This window comes from Muscardinus avellanarius (assembly GCF_963383645.1).
Source record: "Muscardinus avellanarius genome assembly, chromosome: 9".
Taxonomy (NCBI): Eukaryota; Metazoa; Chordata; class Mammalia; order Rodentia; family Gliridae; genus Muscardinus; species Muscardinus avellanarius.
Genome location: NC_137795.1, coordinates 23,815,773 through 23,829,268, shown reverse-complemented (window position 1 = coordinate 23,829,268; position 13,496 = coordinate 23,815,773). Strand labels below are relative to the sequence as shown.

Sequence of the window (13,496 nt, the reverse complement as noted above, 5' to 3'; positions counted from 1 at the left end):
TTGGCCACAGATAACATCATTTTTAGTCTGACAAGGGCCTTTAGGACATGAATGCAATAGGCTTCTCAAAAACAAGGATATTTAAACACAAAAATCACTGTTTCCTGATCTTTAAAAATTGTTTATTGCTGTGTTGTAATTATACATGATAGATTTATAGTAACACATTCATATATGCACATACCACTGGTCTGTTTCATTTTCTTCCCTCTGTCTCCCCTTTGTCTTCCCCCTACTCCCTTCCTGTGCATAATAGTGAGATTTGCAGTGATACATTCATCTACTCCTTGATTTCTTAAATTTTCTGGCATGACCCTCCTTTTCTCTTTTCCTACTCCATTTTCTGTTTCCCTAAACTAACACGTAGACTATGTTTCTCTTAATTTCCTTTTCCTCCATTTTGGCATAATCTCAACATTCAGCCTCCCATTTCTTTCCTGGATACACAATTTCCTCTCCTCACATATTTGTGGACTATTTACAATATAATGCTTCAAGCCGACTTATTGATTAGGCACAATGCCCAGTGCCCAAAGTATGTTAGGGGCATATAAATATTTTCATTTTAATTTCTTTCAAAATTAGAATAAAATGAGTATTATAATAATAAACACAATAATGAATTACATTCATATTTATACCAGTGAAGTTATATAGTATAATTTTAATAGTTTTATAGAGGAAAGAACCCACAAACACAAAAGTTCCTAGGTCCCACAGAAGTCACATGGGCTCTAAATTCTTTTTTCTTTTTTTTTTCTCTTTGTTTTTTTCTTTTTTCTTTTTTGGTGGTACTGGGGTTCCTGGAATCCTACCTCGAGGCTACACTCCCAGACCTATTTTTTATATTTTTATTTGGAAACAGGGTCTCTTAAGCCAGAGAGGCTGGCTTTGAACCTGCATAATCCTCCTGTCTCTGCCTTCCAAGCACGGGAATTACAAGCGTGCACCACCAAGCCCGGTGGACCTAAATTCTTATAAGTCATCCTAGCCCTATATTTCTCCCCCTCAAAACTGGTCTATTCCAGTCTCACAGTTAGGCCCCCAAAGAAAGGTAAATGCATAAATATTCACTTCAAACCCTGCTTTATAATGCATAGTTCACTAAATTGACCAAAAAGCATTAAATTTTCACTTACAATAGGGTGCACATTATATGTAATATATACCTGAATAAAATTACTTTTTAAAAATATAGAATAAAAATAAAAGCAGAAACACAAGTATGTCTAAAGACACAGAAGGATGAATTCTAAAATTCTAGTACAAAACTATTCTTGTTTGAGATTTAAAAGGTTTTGACAAAAATATGTTAAAAGAACAAAAGTTAAAGTTTTACCAACCCTAATAAGTTCATGTATATTTTAATATAGTACACAAATGAGGTAAAAGGACTGTGGCATCAAGAGTGACAAAACCCTCAATATGTGAAAATAATTACGATGCTAAAAAAAAAAAAAACCTCATTGTTGCAGTAATTATAACAGTCTGGTTACAATTAAGTACAGGAAGGATATTAAAACTTCCAAAAGATATTTCTATAGGCCACAACAGAAGAATAAGAGCAACAGAATAATTGGAACCACATCCAAACCCACTTCCTTGCTATTTACCAGTATCAGTTAAGAACACTATTTGGATGCTGACATTAGACAATCTCAAATGAACAACTTTAAATCATATTAAGGCTAAAAAAAATCAAAAAAATTTCATGACAAGGGTTAAAAGTTTATAGCCTTAAAACTAAAAAAAAAAAAAAAAAAATGCCCACTACAAACCACATCCCGGCAATTGTCATGGTAATAAACTATTTGAAATAATTTTGTTTTGGTTGATGCAATGATCTCTGGGTTAATAATTAGCAACTATTCAAATCAAGTGTAATATGTCTTTTGTACACTAGATCACTCTTAAAAGAAGTACAAAATTTCATTTTTAGCAGCTCTTTATCTTATATAATGCAATAAAAACAAGTAGAAGCCAGGTGTACGGTATCCTTCTAATACTAAGATTGCAAGATGGCGACGGAGAAAAGCAGGGCTTACAAGCCCCACTAACAAAAAAAATCTCTATTACTACAAAATCAGAGCTTTTCATAGTCAGAAAATACCATGAGCAGAGAAACAAAAAAATGTAATTACAAGGGACAGAGAAAAAGAGAGCTGGAAAAATGAGACACCAGAAAGAAACCAGACCGCAGTGCTGTGGCCAGAGCCGCAGTGCAGAGTGGCGGGCACCATCTTTCCTTGCAGCACCAGGCCCCAGAGAGAAGGGGGACTCAGAACGGAGCTCAGAGCCACTGAGGAGATACACCGGCCTCACACCCAAAGACGCGGCAGCAGCGCCTTATTTCCGGCGGCAGCGGCGAATTCACCGGACAGCAACAGACTAATGCACTCAACAGCCCACCAGGCTCCAGAGAGGAGCCGCGAACAGCAAGGCGAGGTGAGCTGCTGCGAAACAGCCGGACGGGATTTGGCAGATTTTTCGGCGCAAGGAGCATCTACAGCTCCCAGTTGCTGGGCTCAGCACACGCTGCAGGGACTCAGAGCGGAGCTCAATACTAGAGAAGAAATACGCCAGCCTCACGGCCAAGAGCGTGGCAGTGGCGCCATATTGCCACCGGCGGCAGCAGCAGCGAATTCACCGAATCCACTACAGCTCCATCTGCATACTCAACAACAGTGAGTCAAATTGCGGGCCCCAGAGGAGAAATCCCAGTACTGCACTCCCAGGGTCTTGACCCAGTGGGGGAGTGGCAGTGGCAGAGATATCACACCATAGGAGAATGCCCAACCTGGCACGCCCCATAGTCTAAAGCAGCCTCGATTGACTTCCTGGGTCTGAGACTCTGCAATACAACCTAGTAAAGGAGTAGTGGGGTCTGAGATACCAACAGACTTGAGATCCAGAGCACCTTAAGTGAAGTCATAATGACCCAAGAGAAGAACCCAGGAAGGCACAATCTTCTGAAATCATGAGAAAGAGGAATAACAATGGAGCAATGAATGCCCACAACCCCACAACATCAGAACCTGATAAAACAGAAATTCAGAGATTTCTAGAAGACCAAATCAGGAAAATAACCGTAGAAATAATAGAGGTGTTTCAAAAAGAATTCAGAGAGAGCCAAAAAGAGAAAAAGAATGCAATTAGAAGTAAAGGCCTCAATTCAAAGTACAAACAACCGATTAGACCACATGGAGAATAGAATCTCACTCTTAAAAGATGATCAATCCAAAAAAGGAACGCATAGTTTCTAATCTAGAAAAAAAAATTCGACAGCAGAAATCTGACATTGAAGAAATATGGGCCCATTTTAAGAGAGCTAACCTAAGAATAATAGGAATACAGGAGGGAAAAGAAGGTGAAACCAAAGGGATCAACAATCTCTTCAAGGAAGTAATAGCAGAAAATTTTCCAAACATAGAGCAAGAGGTCAATACACAGGTCCAGGAAACTTATAGAACCCCCTTTAGACAAGATCGGAGAAGAGGATCTCCACGCCACATAATTGTCAAAATGACCAATGTGGAAGCCAAGCAGAGAATCTTAAAGGCAACAAAAACAAAGGGCCAAGTGACATTCAGAGGCAAACCAATTAGAATCACTCCAGAATTCCCAAACCAAGTCATGAGAGCCAGAAGGGCTTGCAGTAACATATTCCAAACTCTGAAAGAAAACAACTTCCAGCCAAAAATTTCCTATCCAGCAAAACTTTCTATCAAATTAGATGGAGAAATAAGAAGCTTCCATGACAAACAGAAACTGAAGGAATTTATGTCTTCAAAACCAGCGCTAGAGAAAATACTCAAAGAGATTAACTACAAAGAAGAATTAGGTAACACACACCAGAACCAGAGAAACAAGATTTTCCATCCAACAGACAACTAAGACTGGTTATCTGTAGAGATTCATTATTTATGTTAGTCTTTTACCTATCTCTAAATTGTATTGTTTGCTTTTATTGTTGCTAATTTTTAGGATTTCTAGTTGGAATATTAATATACCTTCAGATATAGCATTTGGAAATATTTTATCCCATTCTATCAGTAACTTTTAACTCTATTTACATTGTCTTTGTATATACAATTTTTTTTAATTTTTAGGGAATTTGTTTACCCTTCTGTTGCCTGTGCCATTGAAATCATATCCAAGAAATCACTGCCAATTTCAATGTTGTGAGGTTTTATGACCCAGATTTTCTCCTAAAAGTTTATAGTCTTAAGATTTATATTTAGGTCTTTTATCTATTTTGAATTAATATTTGTATATGGAGTTAGGTAAGGGTCCAGTTTTATTCTTTTTCATGTAATTATTATTTTTCAACAATATTTTGTTAAAAGATTAGTACTTCCTCCACCAAATGTTCGTGGAAACCTTGTCAAAAATAACTTGACAATATATGGAAGAATTTATCTCTAGGCTTTTATTTAACTCCAATGGTTTATGTATCTGCCTTTAGAACAGTACTACACTGTTTCAATTATTGTAGCTTTATATGGTTTGAAATCAGAAAATATACATCTTCTAGCTTTGTTCTTTTTTGAGATCGTTTTGGGTATCTAGAGTCCATATTCCATATTAGGATAGATTTTTCTGAAAAATAAATATATATATATATATATATATATATATATATATATATATATATATATATATATATGGTCATTTCACCTAAAAAAAGAAGAAAAAAATATTCTCTGGTAAGAAAGAAAGCAAAAAGAAATATTGAAATGTTATCTTTAAGTTATCAAAAGCTTGGTATCAGACAAATGAAACTTTTATGTGAGAATATCATTTTTAATTTTGGATAAATTGCTATAATACTAGATGTCAACCACTAAGCCAAGCATAGGAAGGAGGGATGGGATGGGAATGGGTTGGGGATTGGGTGGGGGCTGACTGGGCGATGTGTGCATGTATGTCTACAAAAGTTTTTTTTTAATCCCACTATGATGTATGAATACAGTGCACCAATAAAAAATTAAAATATATATATATTAAACATAAAAAAGAAATAAAGGATATCTAAGTCCTGAAAAAAAAGGGGGTTGGGATGTAGCTCAGAGATACAATGCCCTTGAGTTCAATCTCCAATACCAATTTTTTTTTAAATCAAGTAGAAAAGTATGTTTTTTGCCACTGCATAAAATCAGAGTCATTTTCAAAGGAGCTAAAATTAAATACCAATGTTATGTGCATAAGGCAGGTAAACATTTATATGTAAAAAAGAATAATATAAAAAGGGAAGAGGTAAGATTTCTATTATTTTACTTTGAAAAGTACCTAGAAATAGCACTTCTAATGTGCATAAAGTTATTTTAATTATTTTGCAGTTTAAATGGGGGATCTAGAATTTATAAATGTTATTTTAAGTTGAAGAAAAATATTAATCAAGATTTCTATGAGAGTATAATAATAAAATAATTATGTCAATAAGCAACTTTTTAATCCCAGCACATTTCTAACACTGTGAAATATTTTTTAATAGTTAATGCTAGTCATCAGTTCAATACCTTCTAAGTTACAAAGCAGTTTTCTCATCCTTTATCACATTAGATCATCAAATGTATACTAGTATAGTAAACATTTGTGGATTGCCTCCTCAACGTATATTTTCCCCTCCTCTGGCCAAAAGTAACCACTCCATTCTTTGGGAGATTACCTTTCCCCAAGCCTCAGTCATTCAGGTTGAATGGAACTAGCCTCATCCGTCAGACCAAGTGTGGCTTAAGCCAATCAGCAAATTCTATCTTCTCAAGCCTCATCAATCAGTTTAGGATGATCATTCAACCCAGTTAAATTCCTGGTCTTGGTTTCTGAAACTGCTAGAAAAGAAACTTTGTTTTCTTCCATGAGAACTATTATGAGATTCTGATAATTCCCTGAATGATATGGTAAAATGATGTAATATCTAGAAGCAAAGCTACTACAACTTTGGCTCCACCAAAGGAAGAATGGAAGAAAAGGTAAAGAGGAGAAAGCCAGATAATACCACCATTAGCTGGCCAGAGACTATTCTGAAAGGGGCATCTGTTTAAGGTATCTTCTTGGGAAGATATATTCTCCAGCTGAAAGACTATCATGTAACAAAATGTATAGACTGAGCAAAAACATCTTGAGAGATTAAAATAAAAATTCTTAAGTATGATAAAAGGCCCCTAAAAATCTTCACCCAATCAAGGAAATCCTCCCTCCTGCCATTGCCTCAGTGTTCCAAGTTCCACTTTGTCATCTTTTTGCCCTTACATTTGTTGTTAGCCATGCCAAAACTATACCTCTTCCCTCCTGCCCCCAATCTTGTAAACTCCTACCCATACTTCAATACTTAGCTTACATATCACCTCCTATTGTCTCACATAACATAGATACTAAACCTTGAACAGATGTTTCACCTGCATCTCCTAGCCTAGTTAACATAGGTCCTGGGACACAGGAAATAAGGGAATGATTAGAACAGGAACAGAAAGTCCAGTCATCCCATGACTCCAAATACTGTTTTTTTCAAAATTCTTATATTTCAACAGAAACATTTGTCCATCAATTAACATGCATAATAGTCCTCATTCAGTCAATTAAAATATGATAGATAAAATCCAGTAGGGTCAACTTTGTTGCTCTTTTCTTGGAATGCTCTTTTGCTGGGCATGCGGACTCTTGCTATGTTTCTTTGTTACAGATGCTCTTTTGTTCTCTCTACCTCCTTTTTGATTTGTCTCCTTTTTTCCATAGGAAAAGCATAGAACTTTGCCTACCTCAGTGCCACAGCTTTGCCTTAAGGAGGTAGAAAAAAGAGATCTAGTAGAAATATCAGAAACCAGAGTTCTCCCATCACTGTTGCTCAAGCAGGTCAACCTCTCTTTAGCCTCAGCTTCTTTACAAGTAAATGGGAATAAAAATTCCTACCCTACCTACCTACCACAAGTGATTACTATAAATATCATATAAAAAGATGGGAAAGTATATAGCTCTAGGATTAGGCATAATGATTTAGTAGTAATCTTCAACTAAGTTAGCTTATGCACAGTAAACCAAATCACTGCTACTGTGTTTGCCAAAAGTAAATCATCTCATTAGCTGTTTATCTTGAGTTACCCTAAGTCAATACTTTATTTCACCTTCCCAACAAATCTAAAGTTTCTGAAACAATCCCACTGCTAATCTGCTATTTAAGAAATACTGGGAAGGGCACCAAAAATATCATGGAAAGCAGAAACAAAACCTTGTCCCTGCACTCATGAAATTTACAGTCTCAAAGATCATCATGGGCAACAAATACACACACACACACACACACACACACACACACGCATGCACACGCACACACACACAAATGACAAAAATATATTCTCTTTGTATATGTATGCATGAGCATATACTCGCTTTGAAGTACTGCCTTGCTGATGATTCCACCCTCCTTCACCACTTACCCTCAGAAAACACACACTCTGCAAAGTGAATAATTGGTTGAGTACTAGAAGAGATTTAAACTACAATATTCTCTATAAGAGAATATTTTACAAGGGTAATCAATTAATAATTGAAGCATAAACTAGTCTTAGGTAGAGATCTGGAGACCTGCCTCTATGTCTGCATAGGCCACACGCCCATAAAACTTCATGATGTCTATTTTACTAGATGTACATTTTATGCTGTCACTTAACCTACCTCAATTTCCTTACACTCAAAAATTAAGGAAAGGAAGAAAAATTTTTCAGCTCTTTCCCATAACATACATCTGTGGTTCTCTGTAAAGGAACAAGTTCACTCATTTGAATAGTTTTTTATCCTTTTATAAAAACCTTAAAATTCTGTGACTCAAAGCTGCTATTAAAAATTTATAAACAGTATTTCACCTTCAAACATATTGATTTTTTATTTCTATACACCTCCTTAATTTTGTCTAAGAGAAAAAAAAATCTCCAAAGTAGTGTTCCAAGTTTACTATTTTCCCATGTATGCCATCTAAATCTGAAATTCCCAACTGAGGTCTCTATGTCTAGAATGTAATTTTCCCACAGTAAAATGTCTCTTGCAAAAATTGGATATTTTCTTTTTCTATCCTTGAAAAATTATCTATTCAGAATCAACTTCCACATATGGTACAGCATCTGGGTCTGATCCAGTAAAAACGAGCCAAAACATAATGTTGAGAGTGAGTTAACCCTTTCATTTCACTAGTTTGGTATTTAGTGCAATATAACTGATCACTAACTAAACCAGGGATCTTATTCCATTATCAGAATTCTGAGAGTTAACTAAATTCAGTGAAAAACATTTATATTTTTATTTTCATCAACCTCTAAAAAAATTTAACATTTTCTTCAATTATAAATGTTAGCAACAAAATCACTAGAGTATTAACATGATTTCCTCATTAATAAATATTATACATGTTGTTATATATTAAAGTGATTTAAGATTTCTTGAAATATCATTGATACTCAATCTTATCTCAAAATTGTAATGGTATTAGACATTGGAATAATGATATATTACTATAACTCCCTTCTTAATTAATTCTAAATACCTCTTTTTCTTATGTATGTGTGTAGTACTGATGATTGAACTCAGGGTATTTTACCTCTGAGCTACACTCCCCGCCATATTTTATTTTTTATTTTGAAACAGGGTCTCACTAAGTTACTGAGGGATGCACTAACTTGCTGAGGCTAGTCTTGAAGCTACAACCCTCCTGTCTCAGCCTCCCAAGTTCTAGTATTATAGGTCTACACCACCACTACCAGCTTTATTTTATGAATTTAAAAAGATGATTCCAAGGTAAGGTCTACAGATTTCATCAGACTACCACAAGGGTCCTTGTCATATTAAGGTGAAGAAACTCAAAAGTAGAGGCAATTGTACTTTTGTCTCATAAGCTATAATAAAATCTTTAAAATTCTAGTTCAACAATGGGTATATTACAACAAAATCTTCAAGGCTTATTCATTTCAATATAAAAGCAAATACATCCAAACTGATCAGCTTTTATTTTTGTTTGCTATTGCTTCTTTTGTTTGCTGCTGCTGTTGAGCGTAGCTGTTGTTTTGTTGTTTTTAAGTGGACTTTTTTGTACATGTAATCATAGGATTTAATATGAAAAGGTGTAACCCAGATATGTGTTTTTAAACCAATATCTAAGTGTTGTTTGAATTAGTACCTGAGATGATAGTAGGTTACAATCAATGAACAGTCCTTTTCCAGTTTTATATCTTTGTATCAATCCAGCCATGATGGCTCCATATGCATACAGGCCAGTGGCAAGATCAGTCATGGCCACTCCTGGGCGAACAGGATCTCCATCCTGATTTGAGGGTTGAAGCAAGAAAAACAGAAAATTGAAAATTAAAACCACCATATGATTTGTCAAGTTAATATATATATAATAAGGTTAAATAAAATAAAGAATTGCATTTGGAATTTGAAGATACACACACATAGAAACAAACCCAACAAATTACTATTAAGGGTATCTGTTACAATAATAATATATCTATATTTCTTATATATTTAATACTGTGTTTCTCTCTTCAACTCCTACTAATCAAATGAAATGAAACAAAAGAGTTTTTGCTTTTTGTGTGTGTGGTACGAATGATTTACCAGGCGCATTCTACTTCTTATCTACACCCTATCCCTATTTTTTTATTTTTTATTTGGAAAGAGGGTCTCATAAAATTGCTGAGGCTGGCTTTGAATGTGCAATTCTCCTGTCTCGGCCTCCCAAGTACTGGAATTACTGGTGTGCATCACCACACCCAGCTTAGAGTTCCTTCTTAATATATGTGCTTTGTTTATACTAAAAAAATGAATAATTTATTTGAATTTAAATAAGTTAATTTGTTGGGGAGGAACGAGTTAAAACAGCATATTTCTCCCATAAGATAACTTCTCTCTAAGAAAAAAACAATGCAGAAGACCTGGTCAAATCTGTTTATAATTGTGCTAATAGCTGGCAAATATCCTAATAGGATTTTCCTTAGGGGGGAAACCTATAAAAGGCTTTTATTAGGATATTTCTGATTTAGGATTACTTATAGATTTATAAGACTTGGGACATGAGACATAGAGCATAAGTTATGCAACACTCTGGGTGTAGAATATATATTTCACAGCCTGTAACAGTGCTTGCTTGCTGTACTGAATAAGCCATATACTTTAATAAGGATTTTATCTACTGATCTGGACTTGAGAGCTTTATTTTTTGCAAAAAGAAAGAATCTGGTGAGCTCTCTCAATGTCTAGGACTTCTCTGATTTATCTGTGCCTCTTGATTAATTGTATTCTTGCAATTATAAATAAATCTTTATATGACTAAACATCTCTAATTCATATCAATCTAATGTGATGATACAATCTTTGACTCATATATAAAGATACTAGAACAGTGCCTGACACAAAAAGTCCTTTATTTACACAATAAGTAAAAATCACCCATTAAAATTATCATCATTACCATCAGTCATTGTTATATGAGTTTCTGCTTTTTACTACTTTGAATTTAGCTAAGCCTTTTTATTGCAAAAATATGTAAAATCTCACCCTTAATATTTAATTTTGTTGACATATTAAATTATTCTTATCTTCACTTATGATTTTTTTTTTTGGTGGTACTGAGGTTCTTGGAAGCCCTTATACCTCCGGGCTACACTCCCAGACCTGTTTTTTTAAATATATTTTTATTTGGAAACAGGATCTCTTAAGCCAGCATGACTGGCTTCGAACCTGCAGGATCCTCCTGTCTCCACCTCCCAAGCATGGGGATTACAAGTGTGCGCCACCACACCCGGCTTCACTTATGAATTCTACTTACTGTTGTTTCTTTAGCCTTATCTTTATTCATTGGTTCTACCTGCTGTCTTAGAAACTAATTTTTCCTTTTCTTCAGCCCATAGTATATACCATGTTCATCATCTTACAAAGAACTAAATAATGTTGAAAGCAAATAAAACTATACAGTAGATAAAATTTTTCCTCTGTTTTTCAACATAATTTCAAAAATCTGTTGAAATTTCAGTCTTGACATGAAAAGAATATCTGGCAGCCTTCTATTATTATTGTCCAAACTTGTAATGCATAAGATTATACAAATGTATTAAAGGTGAAAAATATATGAAGAAATTAGTATAGCCTGGTCAACTGTTGATCCCATTCCTAGTCTTTTGAGGAACTGCCATGCTGATCACTGTGGTGTTTGTACTAATTTACAATTCTTTTTTTTTTTTTTGGTGGTACTGGGGTTCCTGGGAAGCCTTCTATCTTTAGGCTACACTCCCAGACCTATTTTTTTATATATTTTTATTTGGAAACAGGGTCTCTTAAGCCAGCAAGGCTGGCTTCGAACCTTTGCAAATCTCCTGTCTCTGCCTCCTAAGTACAGGGATTACAAGCATGCGCCACCACACCCAGCTCTAATTTACAAATTCTACCAATATTGTATAGCATTTCTTTTTCTTCACATCCTCACCAGAATTTATTATTGTTTGTATCCTTGATTATTGCCATTTTAACGGGGGTCAGATGAAATCTCACTGTAGTTTTGATTTGCAAGTTCCTGATTGCTAACAATGTTTTAAATATTTATTGGTCATATGTATTTCCTCTTTTGAGAGGTATCTATTCAATTCAATAGCCCATTTTAAGTTAAAATACTATATTGATGGATGTATACCCATGTTTATATTAGCACAATTTACAGTAGCCAAACTTTGGAACCAACTTATGTGTGTATCAACAGATGAATGGAAAAAGAAAATGTGATGTATACACACAACACAGTGTTACTCAGTCAGACAGAAAGAAATTATATCATTTGCAGGAAAAAATTGATAGAATTAGAGGACATTATTCTAAGTGAAATCAAGTACTCTCAGAAAATCAAGGGTCATAAGTTTTCTCTCCTATGTGCAAGCTAGAACAAAAATAGGAAAGAAAAGGGTAATACCACTATATTAGTAATAAGGAATAATACCACTATATTAATAGAAGGGGGTAAGGAGAATAAAAAATGAAAAGAAGGTTTAAGAAAGGAAACAGACCAAATAAAATATTATATCTTTATCTGAAGGTGCAGGAAGGAAATATGTACAGAAAGGAAGGAGGGGAGTAGCCAGATGAGGTTAAGAGGCAGCCACACCAAGATCTGGTGTGTGTGTGTGTGTGTGTGTGTGTGTGTGTGTGTGTGTGTATGAATATATCACTTTCAATATCATATGATGTATAATTAGGTTGCACCAATTAAAAAGTGAAAAAGAAGATCAAATTTAAATTTAAAGACCTAAATTTTCTTGCTATAAAATGAATATAATCAGCTAGGTATGGTGGTGTACACAAGTGCTTGATAGGCTTACACAGTAGAATCACAGGTTTGTAGACAGCCTCAGCAACTTAAGCTCTCTGCAACTTAGCAAGACACTTTCAAAATTTTATAAAAATAGGGCTGAGGATGTAGCTCAAAGGTACAGTGGCAGTGGGAAGATGGTAACAAAGTGAAGAACCTTAGATCAAACCATTTCTAACTCATCTCAGGGAACTGGGAACTGAGAACTGAGCAGCATTCCACATCTCAGAATACCCTAAAAGGAAGTGGGAATTAAAAGCAAAGAAGCTCAATAATATCTACAAGGCTACATTTAAACACCCAGACTAAAAGGGGGGGGCAGTGAACCAGGGACACAATAACAATAGTGCACACCCTGGGAAGACCTAGGACCATGCTCCACCAACCAGTGGGAACTTTTGAAAGCCTCAGAAAATCTTATTGTCAGTAACCTGAGACCTACTTCACAGACATAGAGATCACCAGCCAAAGAATCACACATCCCCAAATTGACAGAACAGAGAAGGACTACCACATGGCTGTCCATCCCAACTTCCACTCTAGAGGAGTGTGTATAAAACCCAGGGAGGTGAATACACTTCTCATGAAGTAAATTAAAGGAATTCAATGACAGGCGTGATGGCACACACTTGCAATCCCAGTGTTTGGGAGGCTGAGACAGGAGGATCGTGCAGGTCCAAAGCCAGCTTCAGATGGCTTAAGAGACCCTCTTTCCAAATAAAATATAAAATAGGTCTGGAAGTGAGGCCCAGAAGTAGAAGGCCCCTGGGTTCCATCCCCAGTACCACCAATAAATAAATAAATAAATGAATATCCATAAAAGGGAAAGGGAACAGACACAGATTGTGCTGTACATCACACACAAAACTCTTGGGAATATACCAGGTCTGAAAGCTACAGAACAACCCAGTCTTTTCTGTGGAAAACCTGGAATCCCATACATGCATTGAGACAGGCCCCAGCATCAGTGGGCACTGGCACAGGCAGAGAAAGACATGGGTCCAGGATCTTACTGCAGGAGACAATAGCATTGGAGCTATAAATTGATGCCACTGCTCTAGAATACCCAGAAAGTGAGAACGCTTGGAACATGCTGGAGAACTTACTGTAGTAAGTGGATCTTAAAAGGTGGAAAGTATCCACTAAGACTCGA

The 13,496-nt window shown here is 35.5% G+C and overlaps 1 protein-coding gene across 1 annotated transcript in view; it reads right to left on the bottom strand.

Moving 5' to 3' along the window:
* SUGCT (succinyl-CoA:glutarate-CoA transferase) overlaps positions 1 to 13,496 on the bottom strand; it is a gene marked incomplete at both ends in the record, with an annotated part of 986,025 nt that overhangs the window by 796,911 nt on the left and 175,618 nt on the right. Inside the window, one exon of the mRNA XM_080701949.1 lies at positions 9,164 to 9,307. Within this exon, the coding sequence (XP_080558075.1) occupies positions 9,164 to 9,307 (144 nt within the window). The remainder of the gene's footprint in view (positions 1 to 9,163; positions 9,308 to 13,496) is intronic.